This window comes from Giraffa tippelskirchi, chromosome 10 (assembly GCF_054371585.1).
Source record: "Giraffa tippelskirchi isolate mGirTip1 chromosome 10, T2T-mGirTip1v1.2.pri, whole genome shotgun sequence".
Taxonomy (NCBI): domain Eukaryota; kingdom Metazoa; phylum Chordata; class Mammalia; order Artiodactyla; family Giraffidae; genus Giraffa; species Giraffa tippelskirchi.
The window spans coordinates 29,380,889-29,396,698 of NC_137284.1; the positions used below are offsets into that span (position 1 = coordinate 29,380,889).

At 35.6% G+C, this 15,810-nt stretch overlaps 1 protein-coding gene across 3 annotated transcripts in view; it reads right to left on the reverse strand.

Moving 5' to 3' along the window:
* RSF1 (remodeling and spacing factor 1) overlaps window positions 1-15,810 on the reverse strand; it is a 154,800-nt gene that overhangs the window by 29,837 nt on the left and 109,153 nt on the right. For all 3 annotated transcript variants that reach the window (XM_081537473.1, XM_081537472.1, XM_081537474.1), the window contains 2 exons: window positions 8,116-9,866; window positions 6,139-6,345 (listed from right to left, as the gene is read on the reverse strand). In XM_081537473.1, the coding sequence (XP_081393599.1) occupies window positions 6,139-6,345; window positions 8,116-9,866 (1,958 nt within the window). The remainder of the gene's footprint in view (window positions 1-6,138; window positions 6,346-8,115; window positions 9,867-15,810) is intronic.

Sequence of the window (15,810 nt, forward strand, 5' to 3'; positions counted from 1 at the left end):
TGGAGAACACTTAGAGAACTGATTACTGGCTGGATCTGTCTCTCCTCTTTTGAGTCCCCCTCTTCTCCTCCAGGCCACCTCTGTCTCCTTCCTCCCTCTTCTCTTCCCTGTGTAACTCCATGAGCGCCTCTGAGAGATACAGACAGTGGAGAGCACATAGGGAAGCGATTACTGGCTAGCTTGCTCTCTCCCCTTTTGATTCCCCTCTTCTCCTCCTGGCCACCTCTATCTCCCTCCTCCTTCTTCTCTTCTCCATGTAACTCTGTGAACCTCTTTGGGTGTCCCTCACTGCGGATAAACCTTTTATCATTAACCTAGATGTTTTATCATTGGTGCTGTATAGATGGAGAAGTCTTGAGGCTATTGTAAAAATAAGACTGAAAACCAGAGACAGGAGACTTAAGTCCAAATCTTGAAAACACCAGAGAACTCCTGAATCCAGAAAGCATTAAACGAGAGGAGCTCATCAAACGCCTCCATAACTACACTGAAGCCAAGCACCACCCAAGGGCCAACAAGTCCCAGAGTAAGATATACCATGCAAATTCTCCAGCAACACAAGAACATAGCCCTGAATTTCAACATACAGGCTGCTCAAAATCACACCAAACCCACTGACACCTCCAAACTCATTAGTGGTCACTTCATTGCACTCCAGAGAGAAGAAATCCAGCTCCACCCACCAGAACACCGACACAAGCTTCCCCAACCAGGAAACCTTGACAAGCCACCCGTCTAACCCCACCCACAGTGAGGAACCTCCACAATCAAGAGGAACCACAAACTGCCAGAAAACAGGCCACCCCAAACACAGCAATATAAACAAGATGAAAAGGCAGAGAAATACCCAGCAGGTAAAGGAACAGGATAAATGCCCTCCAAATCAAACAAAAGAGGAAGAGATAGGGAATCTACCTGATAAAGAACTCCGAATAATGATAGTGAAAATGATCCAAAGTCTGGAAAACAAATTGGAGTTACAGATAAATAACCTGGAGGCAAGGATCAAGAAGATGCAAGAAAGGTTTAACAAGGACTTAGAAGAAATAAAAAAGAGTAATTATACAATGAATAATGCAATAAATGAGATCAAAAACACTCTGGAGGGAACCAAGAGTAGAATAACGAAGGCAGAAGATAGGATAAGTGAGGTAGAAGATAGAATGGTGGAAATAAATGATACAGAGAGGAAAAAAGAAAAAAGAATTAAAAGAAATGAGGAAAACCTCAGAGACCTCTGGGACAATGTTAAATGCACCAACATACAAATCATAGGAGTCCCAGAAGAAGAAGACAAAAAAAAAGACCATGAGAAAATACCCGAGGAGATAATAGTTGAAAACTTCCCTAATGTGGGGAAGGAAATAATCACCCAAGTCCAAGAAACCCAGAGAGTCCCAAACAGGATAAACCCAAGATGAAACACCCCAAGACACATAATAATCAAATCAGCAAAGGTCAAAAACAAAGAACAAATATTAAAAGCAGCAAGGGAAAAGCAACAAATACCACACAAGGGGATTCCCATAAGGATAACAGCTGATCTTTCAATAGAAACTCTTCAGGCCAGAAGGGAATGGCAGGACATACTTAAAGTGATGAAAGAAAATAATCTACAGCCCAGATTACTGTATCCTGCAAGAATCTCATTCAAATATGAAGGAGAAATCAAAAGCTTTACAGACAAGCAAAAGCTGAGAATTAAGCCCCACCAAACCAGCTCTCCAACAAATGCTAAAGGATCTTCTCTAGATAGGAAACACAGAAGGGGTGTATAATCTTGAACCCAAAACAACAAAGTAAATGGCAACGGGATCATACTTATCAATAATTACCTTAAATGTAAATGGGTTGAATGCCCCAACCAAAAGACAAAGACTGGCTGAATGGATACAAAAACAAGACCCCTATATAGGCTGTCTACAAGAGACCCACCTCGAAACAAGGAACACATACAGACTGAAAGTGAAGGGTTGGGAAAAGATATTTCATGCAAATAGAGACCAAAAGAAAGCAGGAGTAGCAATAATCATATCAGATAAAATAGACTTTAAAACAAGTGAAAAGAGACAAAGATGGACACTACCTAATGATCAAAAGATCAATCCAAGAAGAAGATATAACAAGTATAAATATATATGCACCCAAAACAGGAGCACCACAATATGTAAGGCAAATGCTAACAAATATGAAAGGGGAAATTAACAATAACACAATAATAGTGGGAGACTTTAATACCCCAGTCACATCTATGGACAGATCAGCTAAACAGAAAATTAACAAGGAAACACAAACTTTCAATGATACAATAGACCAGTGAGACCTAATTGATGTCTATAGGACATTTCACCCCAAAACAATGAACTTCACCTTTTTCTCAAGCTCACACGGAACCTTCTCCAGAATAGATCACATCCTGGGCCATAAATCTAGTTTTGGTAAATTCAAAAAAATTGAAATCATTCCAAGTATCTTTTCTGACCACAATGCAGTAAGATTAGATGTCAATTACAAGAGAAAAACAATTAAAAACTCCAACATATGGAGGCTGACCAGCACACTGCTGAATGACCAACAAATCACAGAAGACATCAAAAAAGAAATCAAAATATGCATAGAAACGAATGAAAATGAAAACACAACAACGCAAAACCTATGGGACATGGTAAAAGCACTGCTAAGGGGAAGATTCATAGCAATACAGGCTCATCTGTAGACACAAGAAAAAAGCCAAATAAATAACCTAACTCTACACCTAAAGCAACTAGAAATGGAAGAAATGAAGAACCCCAGAGTTAGTAGAAGGAAAGAAATCTTAAAAATTAGGGCAGAAATAAATGCAAAAGGAACAAAAGAGACCATGGCAAAAATCAACAAAGCCAAAAGCCGATTCTTTGAGAAGATAAATAAAATTGACAAGCCATTAGCCAGATTCATCAAGAAACAAAGGGAGAAGAATCAAATCAACGAAATTAGAAATGAAAACGGAGAGATCACAACAGACAACACAGAAATACAAAGGATCATAAGAGACTATTACCAGCAACTATATGCAAATAAAATGGACAACTTGGAAGAAATGGATAAATTCTTAGAAAAGTATGACTTCCCAAAACTGAACCAGGAAGAAATAGAAAATCTGAACAGACCCATCACAAGCACAGAAATTGAAACTGTAATCAGAAATCTTCCAGCAAACAGAAGCCCAGGACTAGACAGCTTCACAGCTGAATTCTACCAAAAATTCAGAGAAGAGCTAACCCCTATCCTACTCAAACTCTTCCAGAAAATTGCAGAGGAAGGTAAACTTCCAAACTCATTCTATGAGGCCACCATCACCCTAATACCAAAACCTGACACAGATGCTACAAAAAAAGAAAACTACAGGCCATATCACTGATGAACATAGATGCAATAATCCTTAACAAAATCCTAGCAAACAGAATCCAACAACATAGTAAAAAGATCATACATCATGACCAAGTGGGCTTTATCCCAGGGATGCAAGGATTCTTCAATATCCACAAATCAATGTAATACACCACATAAACAAATTGAAAAATAAAAACCATATGATTAGTTCAATAGATGCAGAGAAAGCCTTTGACAACATTCAACATCCATTTATGATAAAAACCCTCCAAAAGGCAGGCATAGAAGGAACATACCTCAACATAATAAAAGGTATATATGACAAACCCATGGCAAACACTATCCTAAATGGGGAAAAACTGAAAGCATTTCCCCTAAAATCAGGAACAAGACAACGGTGCCCACTCTCACCACTACTATTCAACATAGATTTGGAAGTTTTGGCCACAGCAATCAGAACAGAAAAAGAAATAAAAGGAATCCAGATTGGAAAAGAAGTAAAACTCTCACTGTTTGCAGATGACATGATCCTCTACATAGAAAACCCTAAAGAATCCACCAGAAAATTACTAGAGCTAATCAATGAATATAGTAAAGTTGCAGGATATAAAATTAACACAGAGAAATCCCTTGCATTCCTATACACCAACAACGAGAAAACAGAGAAATTACGGAAACAATTCCATTCACTATCACAACGAAAAGAATAAAATACTTAGGAATATATCTACCTAAAGAAACAAAAGATCTATATATGGAAAAGTATAAAATACTGGTGAAAGAAATCATAGAGGACACAAATAGATGGAGAAATATACCGTGTTCATGGATCGGAAGAATCAATATAGTGAAAATGAGTATACTACCCAAAGCAATCTATAGATTCAATGCAATCCCTATCAAGCTTCCAACGGTATTCTTCAGAGAACTAGAACAAATAATTTCACAATTTGTATGGAAATACAAAAAACCTCAAATAGCCAAAGCAATCTTGAGAAAGAAGAACAGAACTGGAGGAATCAACCTGCCTGACCTCAGGCTCTACTACAAAGCCATAGTCATCAAGACAGTATGGTACTGGCACAAGGACAGAAATTTAGATCAATGGAACAAAATAGAAAGCACAGAGATAAATCCACACACCTATGGACACCTTATCTTTGACAAAGGAGGCAAGAATATACAATGGAGAAAAGACAATCTCTTTACGAAGTGGTGCTGGGAACACTGGTCAACCACTTGTAAAAGAATGAAACTTGAACACTTTCTAACACCATACACAAAAATAAACTCAAAACGAATTAAAGATCTAAACGTAAGACCAGAAACTATAAAACTCCTAGAGGAAAACATAGGCAAAACACTCTCCGACATAAATCACAGCAGGATCCTCTATGACCCACCTCCCAGAATATCGGAAATAAAAGCAAAAATAAACAAATGGGACCTAATTAAACTTAAAAGCTTTTGCACAACAAAGGAAACTATAAGCAAGGTGAAAAGACAGCCTTTGGAATGGGAGAAAATAATAGCAAATGAAGCAACGGACAAACAGTTAATCTCAAAAATATACAAGCAACTCCTACAGCTCAATTCCAGAAAAATAAATGACCCAATCAAAAAGTGGGCCAAAGAACTAAACAGACACTTCTCCAAAGAAGACATATAGATGGCTAACGAACACATGAAAAGATGCTCAACATCACTCATTATCAGAGAAATGCAAATCAAAACCACAGTGAGGTACCATTTCACGCCCATCAGAATGGCTGCTATCCAAAAGACTACAAGCAATAAATGCTGGAGAGGGTGTGGAGAAAAGGGAACCCTCTTACACTGTTGGTGGAAATGTAAACTAGTACAGCCACTATGGAGAACAGTGTGGAGATTCCTTAAAAAGTTGGAAATAGAACTGCCATATGACCCAGCAATCCCACTGCTGGGCATACACACTGAGGAAACCAGACTTGAAAGAGACACGTGTGTCCCAATGTTCACTGCAGCACTATTTATAATAGCCAGGACATGGAAGCAGCCTAGATGCCCATCAGCAGATGAATGGATAAGGAAGCTGTGGTACATATACACAGTGGAATATTACTCAGCCATTAAAAAGAATACATTCGAACCAGTTCTAATGAGGTGGATGAAACTGGAGTCTATTAAACAGAGTGAAGTAAGCAAGAAAGAAAAACACCAATACAGTATACTAACACATATACATGGCATTTAGTCAATCAGTAAAGATAACCCTGTATGCGAGATATCAAGCGACACAGATAAATAGAACAGTATTATGGACTCTATCGGAGAGGGCGAGGGTGGGATGATATGGGAGAATGGCACTGAAGCATGTAAATTATCATATGTGAAACGAATTGCCAGTCCAGGTTCGATGCATGATACAGGGTGCTCGGTGCTGGTGCACCAGGATGACCTGGAGGGATGGGATGGGGAGGGAGGTGGAAGGGGGGTTCTGGAAGGGGAAAACATGTACACCCATGGTGGATTCATGTCAATGTATGGCAAAACAAATAGAATATTGTAAAGTTAAAACATAGAAAATCAACTAATTAAGAAAAAAAGAAAAAGAATGAAAGCACGATCCTGATGCTCCTTAGAATTAGGTTATTATCTGAGAATAGAAATAAAGGATTTTGCACACAAAAAATTGAAATCACGATCAAACCCAGATAAGTGAAACTGTTTCAGGCAGCCATAGCATGGCAATAATCTGAACACTGTCCATACAGATCAGGTACATACTAGTTCAGGATGGTTTGGAAGGCCACATTTTTTGCATGGTTCATCATCATCTGCTAAGATGGCTTCTTCACTTTCCTTTTCTTCCTCCTCTTCTGAAGCTGCAGATGATTTTTCACTGTCAGACCCTTCACTTTCATCATTGCTAGAATATTTCCACCTGCCACGAGTTCGAGAACCAGTCCATCGAACTTTGCCTTTGGGCTTAACCTTGTATAAAATAAAAGATTAGGACAATTTGATGTAATAACAATGTAAAAAAAAACCCAACACATTTCTAATTACATATGCATTGTGGAATATGTAGTGAATATACAAAGAGGAAAGGAAAAATTACTGTAGTTTCATCAACAGATATACTTACTATTAAATTTTGGTACATATTTCCATTATTTTTTTCAACTTTTTAGGAGGGGAGAATTATAATGAACATTATGTCTTATTAAATATTTGCCCTAGTGATAAAATATTCTAACATCATGTGTATGTTTGAATGTGTGTGTGTATATTTTATATATATATATACATATATATATATAAAATATGCCATCACATAGCTGTATCTAATCCACAACTACAGACATTTAGGTAGTTTTCCATTTTTTCACCTTCACAAACCAATGTATCCTTGAAAATATAAAATTTTTACACAAACCTCTGTGGTTAGGATAAATTCCTGGAAGAGGATTCTGGGTCAAAGGTCATGCACTTTTCAAAGGCTCTATAATTGAACACTGACTATATTCTCACACATTGTTATATTAAAATTTTATTTTTCATATCCGAGTAATGGATCAGAACTGCATAAATATTTCTGACAAACTTAAAAAATATATTATTCAGAGACTAACGTTATAATGTTGGGAACTGCCTTCTATTGGTTGTCTTCATAATATTTTAAGTTATATTTCAGTTCACTCCTACAACTGTAGGAGTCCTCAACAAAGACCAAAATAACTCTAACAACAGAAGGAAATTTTTTAAAATAAAAATTTAGTATTTCAAGGAACTAAGGACCACTTACAATTAAGAACAATTAAGAACAATGTTATCACTTAAATACATCAAAATGAGCACATTTTTTTAAAGTAGTACTTTAATTACAACAAATTCTCCATAAGCTAGCTAAAGACCTGTACAAGATTTTGCTTAAACTAAGAGGGTCATAGAAGGAAAAGAAAAAAAATTCTGGCTCTAAGACTAATACTTGAAACGGGGAAACAGAGGCTCTCTCAAACACTGGCAATGAGAGGGTACATTAATGGGGCCTTTTTGGAAAGCAAAGAAGCAAAAGCTATCAAAACTTAAAATACATATGTCCCTTGACCCAGTAATTCCAATTCTAGGATTCTATTCTAAAGAAATACTCACTCATGTCCAAAAGGATCTTCAATGCAGCATTGCCTGTAATAGTGAAAAATTGGAAACAACCTAAATGTCAATCAATCAGGGAGTAGTTAAATAAACTGAGGTACATCCACACTATGGAATACTATGTGGCCATCAATAACTGAAAGTAGCCTCTATCTACTGATATGGAAAGCGTTCAGACACACATTGTTACGTGAAAAACTCACAGAAAAATGAATTTATCTTTTAAGTGCATGGGAAATATTTACAAACACAGACATGGATATATGGAAAAGACTGAAAGAGATGCAGCCCAAACCGTTAATAGTGTTTGTGAGAAATTTTCATTTTTCAAATGTTACAAGTTAGGTATTACTTGTAGAACTTACAAACAGAATATATTTCTTTACTGCCTATAATAGAGAAAAAGTTTAAAAGATGATACAGTCTGAAATTTAATGTCTGGAGATAACTACTAAGACATCTCAGATATAGGAAGAAAGGCTTTTTTTGTTGTTGTTGCTGTTTTATCTTTGAATGAGTTGTTTTAGCCAAAAGCAAAAAGCTATAAACACTTACAAGTCAAATATTTCTAATAAAAACTAAAGCTCAGAGTAGGAGAAATTTTACCTTGGTTACTTTAGAATTTGTATCCTTCTCTGCTTTTTTCAAATTTTCTTTTTTGTCTGTCTTTTGTAAAGCTGCTGTCTCCTCTTCTACTTCATCTTCTTCCCCTCTTTTTTTATCAGCTTTCTGATCTCTGATTTCAGCCACTTTTGCGGTGGGTCTAGATATTCTTGGAGACCTCCTCAAAGTACGACCAACATTTGTTTTCTCTTCTTCCTTTTCTGTCTTCTCTTGCTTGGTTTCTGGCTCTAAAATTTTGGGAGGAGAATCTGACTTCTTCTTCCGACTAGATATCCTAATTGTTAATTTGATGCCTTCTTTCTGCCTTTCTGAGGTTATCTCTGTGTTTTCTGAGGCAGTGTTTTCTTCTTCAGGAATCAACTTATATTTCAATTTGCTTTTTTGCATAGAACCCTTTGTCTCAGAAGGATCACCTGTGCCAGAGGTCTGGGCATTGTCCAGATTATCCACTTCTACCTTTGTTGATTCAGAATCCACTTTTAAAATTTCTGGGTCTACTTTCTCCAGGGACTGACCTTCAAATGAACTTGTATTCTGACACTCAACTTCTCTTTCTGAGGCTAGTTTCTCAGAGTGGACAGTCACGTTAGATGATGGAGAAGTTTCAGCTGCCTCAGGAGACCTGGCCTTTACTGATTCTACAGTAGTCTTTGGAACCTCCTCCGGTATTGGACTCAATCTTTGTGTGTCCTTATCAAGAAAAGTCTTTTTGGACTTTTCAAGACACTCTAGGACTGGTGGGCGCTTATCCTTCTTACTTTTGGGAGACTTCTCTTCAACTCTCATACTATAGGATTCAGTGGTAGATAAAGCAGTTTTTAAAGAGAGATCCTTTGCTATTTCAGTAGTCTCAAGAGAGGTTTCCATTTCTGAAGGACCAGTTTCCTCTGTGTGCTCTTTCTGACTCTGGGTCTCTACGACTGATATTGAATTATCTGTATCTTTCCCTAAAGGGACCACTTCTTTCTCAAGATCACCTATTTTTACACTCGCAATGACAGAATTTAAAGACTCTGCTCCGTTTCCCTCCATGATGACACTTCTATCCTTAGAGGGGCTGCAACTATCTTCCTTTGTATCATAAAACTTTGTCTCCATCTGTTCTGTCTTAAAATGTGGAGCTACCTTTTCATCACTAACTTCTCCATTTACCAGCTGTTTCCCTTCATGACCCAAAGCAGTGATTGTAGAGATCCTTTTACAAGTCTCTTCCTCTTGTTTTATTTCATCTTTCAAAAACTCTTTTGTTGGAGTAACTGATTTACACAAAGGTCCTTTGATTGGACTATCAAAATCATCACTCAGTTTAATTTCTCGTTTTTTTAGTGGAATCTTGGCCTGCTGGTCATTTTTAAGTTTCTCGGTTTCTTCAGTAGACTTTTCGGTAATTTCTTGAGAAGATTTAACATTGCCAACAAAGTCTAGCCTCTCAGGCTCTAACTTCTCCATACTACCTTTGATATCTCTAGGATCTGCTTTACACTCTTTCATTTCCACTTTTACAGGTTTGACATTTTCCTTAAAGGAATCACTTTCTTCTTTGATAATCTTTTTTTCTTCACTTTCTGGCAAAGGTTTTTCTAGCTTCACTATGACTGGCAGTTTTACAAGTTCCTTTTCATCTTCTTTTTCTATTTTCACAGTAGTCTCTTCTAGAGCATTGGGTGTAGAACATTTTTCTGCATCTATTGGCCGCTCTTCACTTTTTGTCTTTGCACTTCCTTTCTGTTCCTCTAAAAATAAGAAAAAGTTTACATGAATCTAAGCATTCAAGATTATAAAATGTATAAGGCATAACATAAAATATATTTCCATTTGAAGTTTCTCTCTTAAAGGAGGTGGCTTTTGTCACAGGACATTTGACAATAAAAGATGAAATCAGACAGTAAAGGAAATACCAAACTCTGAAGTACAACTTTAAGATATTAAAAAATTGCTATTTAGAAAGACAGATTTCTGCTTTATACTTTTAACTTCAATGCTCTCAATGAAATGCAAATATTTATACAGTTCAAAACATTTATTCAAGCTCAAGTGACGGCTCAAAACTATGAAACTAAGAATACATCATAATAAAACATTTCCAAAAGACCTTATTTGTTTTAAAAACTGACAATTGTTCTCTGCAAGCCACAGACCACTTCATTTCACTGAGGAAACACGAAAAGGGCAGTGGGGAAATGTTTTATGTTTTAATCAGGTTACAAAAGAAACAATTCTGTAAAGAAAATGGAAAATATGCCCACAATCTGAATACCTACAATTAATATTTTATTTGAGGTTACTTCTTCTTAGTTTTATGTATTTTTGACAATGTTGGAGTCATGCTGCCCCATTTTCCTCACTGAAACATTAGCATTTTCTTACGACATGAAATGTCTTCAGAGAATTGGACTTAACTGTGTAACACTCCTTAATGTGGTTATATTACAATTTACTTTATCAAATGCCATTAATAAACATTTCAGAATTTAATATATAACAAAGAAACTATGTTTACCTGTTAACTCCTCTTTTTACCTTATTGGCTATATATTTACAACTTTTATGGAGTATCTAACAGTGCAAATTTAAGTATAACAAAAGTCATATTTAGTATTACCATAATCTTTGAATGAGATTACAGACGAGGCATATATGTTTTAAACTTGTGCTAAGGGAATCTGAGCCATGTTTTCAGAATTCATTAAGTACTAATTTTATCTATATTTCCCTCACACTATCCTTGCAATGGGAAAACCTTGATTTTAAGTGAATTTTTGTCAAGATAGGATTTAAAAAATTTTTTCTGAACAGATTCCTGCCAAGTTGATACAGCAGACAGAGTTTCAAAGTTTTCATGGGAATAAAATGTAATGGAGAGAAGTGAGATAAAGATTTCTTTACACTGAGAATTCAGTATTACTTTTAAGAAATATTTTTATTACAAATCTCCCATTTTGTTTATGTTCAATCATAATTGCAAGGAAAAAAATTCAAGAACTGCTGATAACCACTGAGAGCCTGAAATTAAGAGTACTGTTCAGCCCTCTTTACATGGTCATACACTAACTTAAAAATATGTATGTCACTACGAAGATTAAAGACATGGCAGGAATGATCTAGTCTGAATGTCTTCTGTTTCCCACTTATTAAGCAGGTTCAGTAAATTCCTATGCATTGACATTGGTTAGTGTATCAGAAAATCTAATTCAAGAAATATCTTGGATAATGATTAAAATACAGATTACCATTTTTATCAATAACTTTAGCTTAATACAAAGAGTATACAGAAATACAGAACACAATTTAATAGTTTTTTAATATATTTGGTTCAAAAAGCAACTCAGGATCTCACTGTGACTCTCACCAAAGGCAAAATGACACTTCACTTTTGGGGAGATGAATATATTAAGTCCTTTAAACGGATTCTGATCTGAATTACAACATGACAAAATAAAATGAAGAGTAACATTAGGTTGAGACTCTCAGGTTCAGTAATCCTAATTCAGCTAGTAGTGTATCTCTGAATATCTTATAAATTCAATGATCCTCACTTATTCATGTACAAATAAAGAAGCTGACTAAGTGACCTCAATATTTATTCTTCACTGGCTTGTATTTCTCTTAGTCCCAAAATATTCAATATTTTTTTGGCTTAGCTCTTACAAGAGAAAAACATGACAATTACAACTGTAGCTCCTGTAGATCACATGGGTGTATCCCTAAAGCTGAAGACAGGAAAACCATGACATAAAATGAAACTTCAAGCACTATCATAATTGGTAAAAAGGTCATTTAGTTATATAAGCATTTTCAACAAAGTTTGGTCAAAAGCAAACTGTAAAGGAAGATGCAAACGAGTTTAAGAGACATGAAATCTGAAGTAACAAAACTCAAGGAAAAATTCACCTCCAAAATCACAATGCAGAAGCAATGTTGCTTGACAAACTTGAAGGGATTCAAGACAACTTTTACCTATTGTGGGTTTCTAAAGCACATTCATTCATTTACTCAACAAATATTTACTAATCACCTATTATGTGCTCTCCCACCTGTCCCAACCAGAATCACTATATAATGAAACATTGAATGTCAATGTAAATTACAGTGAAGGACATTGCTAGCTGCCTATCCAGTATCTATCTTCTTTCTTACTACTAGAATTCCAATTTTGTTCAGGAAAGTACTTGCCTCTTCAGAAACCTTAAAGCTAAGGGTCATTTGAACCAGCTCTGGCCAATGAGACGCATAAAGAAATCTATTGGGTGAGACTTACAGGGTTCAGTTGACCTATGCCTTCTGCCCTTTCCCCTTCTTTCTGTCCAGAGTCTGCACACAATACCTGGAAAGGGAACAATCAAAGCCACATGCTAAGGATGGCAGACTAGGAAGGGTACTTGACGGCTTTATGGAGCTGCTTGACTAGACCTAGAGTGCTTACCACATGACTTTTTATTATAAGAAAAAAAATTTACCTCACATGTGTCAGAATGGCCATCATCAAAAGGAATACAAATAACAAACGCTGGTGAAGACGTGAAGAAAAGGGAACTCTCATACGCTATTGGTGGCTAAGTAAATTGGTGCAGTCACTCTGGAAAACAGTATGGAGGTTTCTCAAAAAACTAAAGTAGAAATACCATGTGTACTCAGTTGTTTAGTCATGTCCAACTCTTTGCAACCCCATGAACTGTAGCCCGCCAGGCTCCTCTGTCCATGAGATTATCCCGGCAAAAATACTGGAGTGGGTTGCCATTTCCTCCTCCAGTTGATCTTTCTGACCCATGGACTGAACCCATTGTCTCCTGAGTTAGCAGTAGGATTCTTTACCACTGAGCCACCTGGAAGGCCCAGAAATATCATATGACCCAGCAGTTCGACTCTTGGGTATGTATCTGAAAGAAACAAAAACATTAATCTGAAAAGACTCATGTACCCAATGTTCACAGCAGCACTATTTATAACTGCCAAGGTACGGAAGCATCCTAAGTGTCCATCAACAGATGAAATGGATAAAAATGTTGTAAATATATGTAATGAATACTACTTAGCCATAAAAAAGAATGAAAGTTTGCCATTTGCAGCAACATGGGGGGACTTGGAGGGCATTATGCTAAATGAAGTAAGTCAGACAGAGAAAGACAAATACTGTATGATTATCTCTTATGTGGAATCTTAAAAAATACAACAGACTACTGAATAAAACAAAGAAGTAGACTCACAGATACAGAGAACAAATCAGTGTACCAGTAGGGGGCGGGAAGCAGGGTGGTACAACATAGGGATAGAACAGAAGTGTTATTATACGATTATATGAAGTCATGTCTGTTAAACTTTTGAAAATTGTAAAGCACTATAGAATTTTTTTAAATCTCTCAATTTTTTTAAAAAAAGAAAAAAATTCCATTTGAAAAACATGTAGCCAAATGCAACCCTGTCTGATTTCCTTTCCTCTCACTTTTGTTTCCTACTACTTTTTCTTTCCCATACTTAACCAAAATTAATCGGTATCATTTAATATATACTGGGCTTGTCATCTTTTCGGTGATAAGGAATAACTAATCTCTGATGCTTCAGTTTCTTTATAATTCTTTTCTTGTAAGACAAGACTTCAGAAATTTTAAAACAGCATAGTGATTTCAGATTCTGCTCAAATGTTATATACTTATAAGTGAGTATAAAACTGTAAAGAGCAAGTTGGAAATATCTACTCTAAAGCCTGAAGAAATATACTCTATAGTTGAGCAATTCTATTCAAAGAAAGTAAACTCACATAAAACTAAACAGAAATATGTACATGAATATTTGCTGTAGCACTGATATAAAAGAGAAAAATGAGAAATAATATCTCTCAAACGGAAAAATGAATAATCACTACAGAGAAAACAAAAGAAATGAATTTATAAAGATCAATATGGATAAATCTCCAAAACAGAAAGATAAGTGAAAGAGCAATATACTAAAGAACAGGTTGTATGATAGCATTTGTACAAGTTATGAAATGCATAAAATAATGCTATATGTTGATGTGGCTACAAACATATATAGCAAATTCACATGATTCACAGGGTTGTGGCACTGCTTGGAAAATAAGGGTAGGGGGAATGGAATGGAAAATGAAGGGAAAGGGAAATGTTTAATTGTTCTATAAGTTTTTAAAAATTAAAAGATAATTTTAGTAATATTTAAGTATTTCATACTATCATCTGTTTATTTAAAATATTTCATTAAAAATTAAGATTATGAGCCAGATAAAACTTAAAACACTCTCCTGCTACTTACACATCGGCCAGCTATGACACCTTGGGATAATTAAGTTTCTTTGGATTCTTTAAAACTGAAGTCAGAACACCTAACTCAAGGAACTGCCGTGAGGATTTTTTAAAAAATGAAGCTTGAAAACCACTTAACATAGTATGGTTTGGGAGCCATTATGATGACGATAATACGTTATTTGGCTCCTTCTTACCACAATCTTTAGTCACATCAGAAAATTCCCTTAAGCAATCATCATTTTTAACCAGTCAACATTGCCTAGAAGGCCATTTCTATTTTTCCTTACCTCCTCATTCGTATTTTCCCATTTTGAAAAATAATTAAAATGTCAAATAACTAACTCCTAGGGTTGTTAATGATTACAGAAGGGTGCACTCAATGTTGGCATTGCTACTGTTACTTATTATTATATATGTTATTGGGAAAATCTTACATCCTTCAAGCTCAAATGCCACTCCATTTTAGTTTTACCTGAGTGTTTCCCCTACAAAGAATTAACCACTGTATCTTCTGCATTTGTGCCTTGCTTTATATAGGCTTTTATAGCATTACTTATTACCCAGAATTACAACTGTTGGTTTATAAATCTCTGCCTTACTAGTGTAATGAACACTACTCTGTGAAGAATCATGGATTATTACTTGCAGTAAGACACTCAAACACCTCCTGAATGTACTGAACCCAACTGAAATGGCAACAAATTCTAGACTAAATGTTGATAAATTATATCAGAACATTTTAAGATGTAACCTTTACAAACAGAAAGTAAGGTAGATTATACAATAATATTTAATTTCAAATCTTTCAAAGTTTATCTGACCAAGTTATGCAGTGAGATTTGGGAAGAACATAACATTTAACAGATGCTAAAGAATATTGCATTGAAGAAAGATTTAACAAATATACCTACTTAAAAGACTAGTTAAAATACAAGAAAAAACTAAAGGTCCTAGAAGAAAATAACCCATGATATGATCAGACAATTCACAAAAGATGAAATGTTCAAACTCTACTAGTAATCAAAGAAATTAAAATTTAAAAAGCAACATGATTTTAATCAAACCAACCAGCAAAGCTTCTATTTATGATAACATTCAAAGTTTCTAAAAATATGGTGAAAGAAATGTGATCATACACTGGTGGTGTTAGTATAAACTAGTATAACCAGTCAATAATAAATATTTGTTAAGTGCTTGTTTCATACTTGGAACTTTATTCTTTAGTTTTTAAAGCCATGGGAAAGTTCTCAAAGTAGAATGGTAAGTACAAAAGTAGGATATAGGGAATTTCCTGGTGGTCCAGTGGTTAAGAATCTACCTTACAACACAAGGGATGCAGGTTTGATTCTAGGCTGGGGAACTAGGATCTCACATGCCGTGGAGAAACTAAACCCTCAGGCCACAACAAAAGATGCCGAGT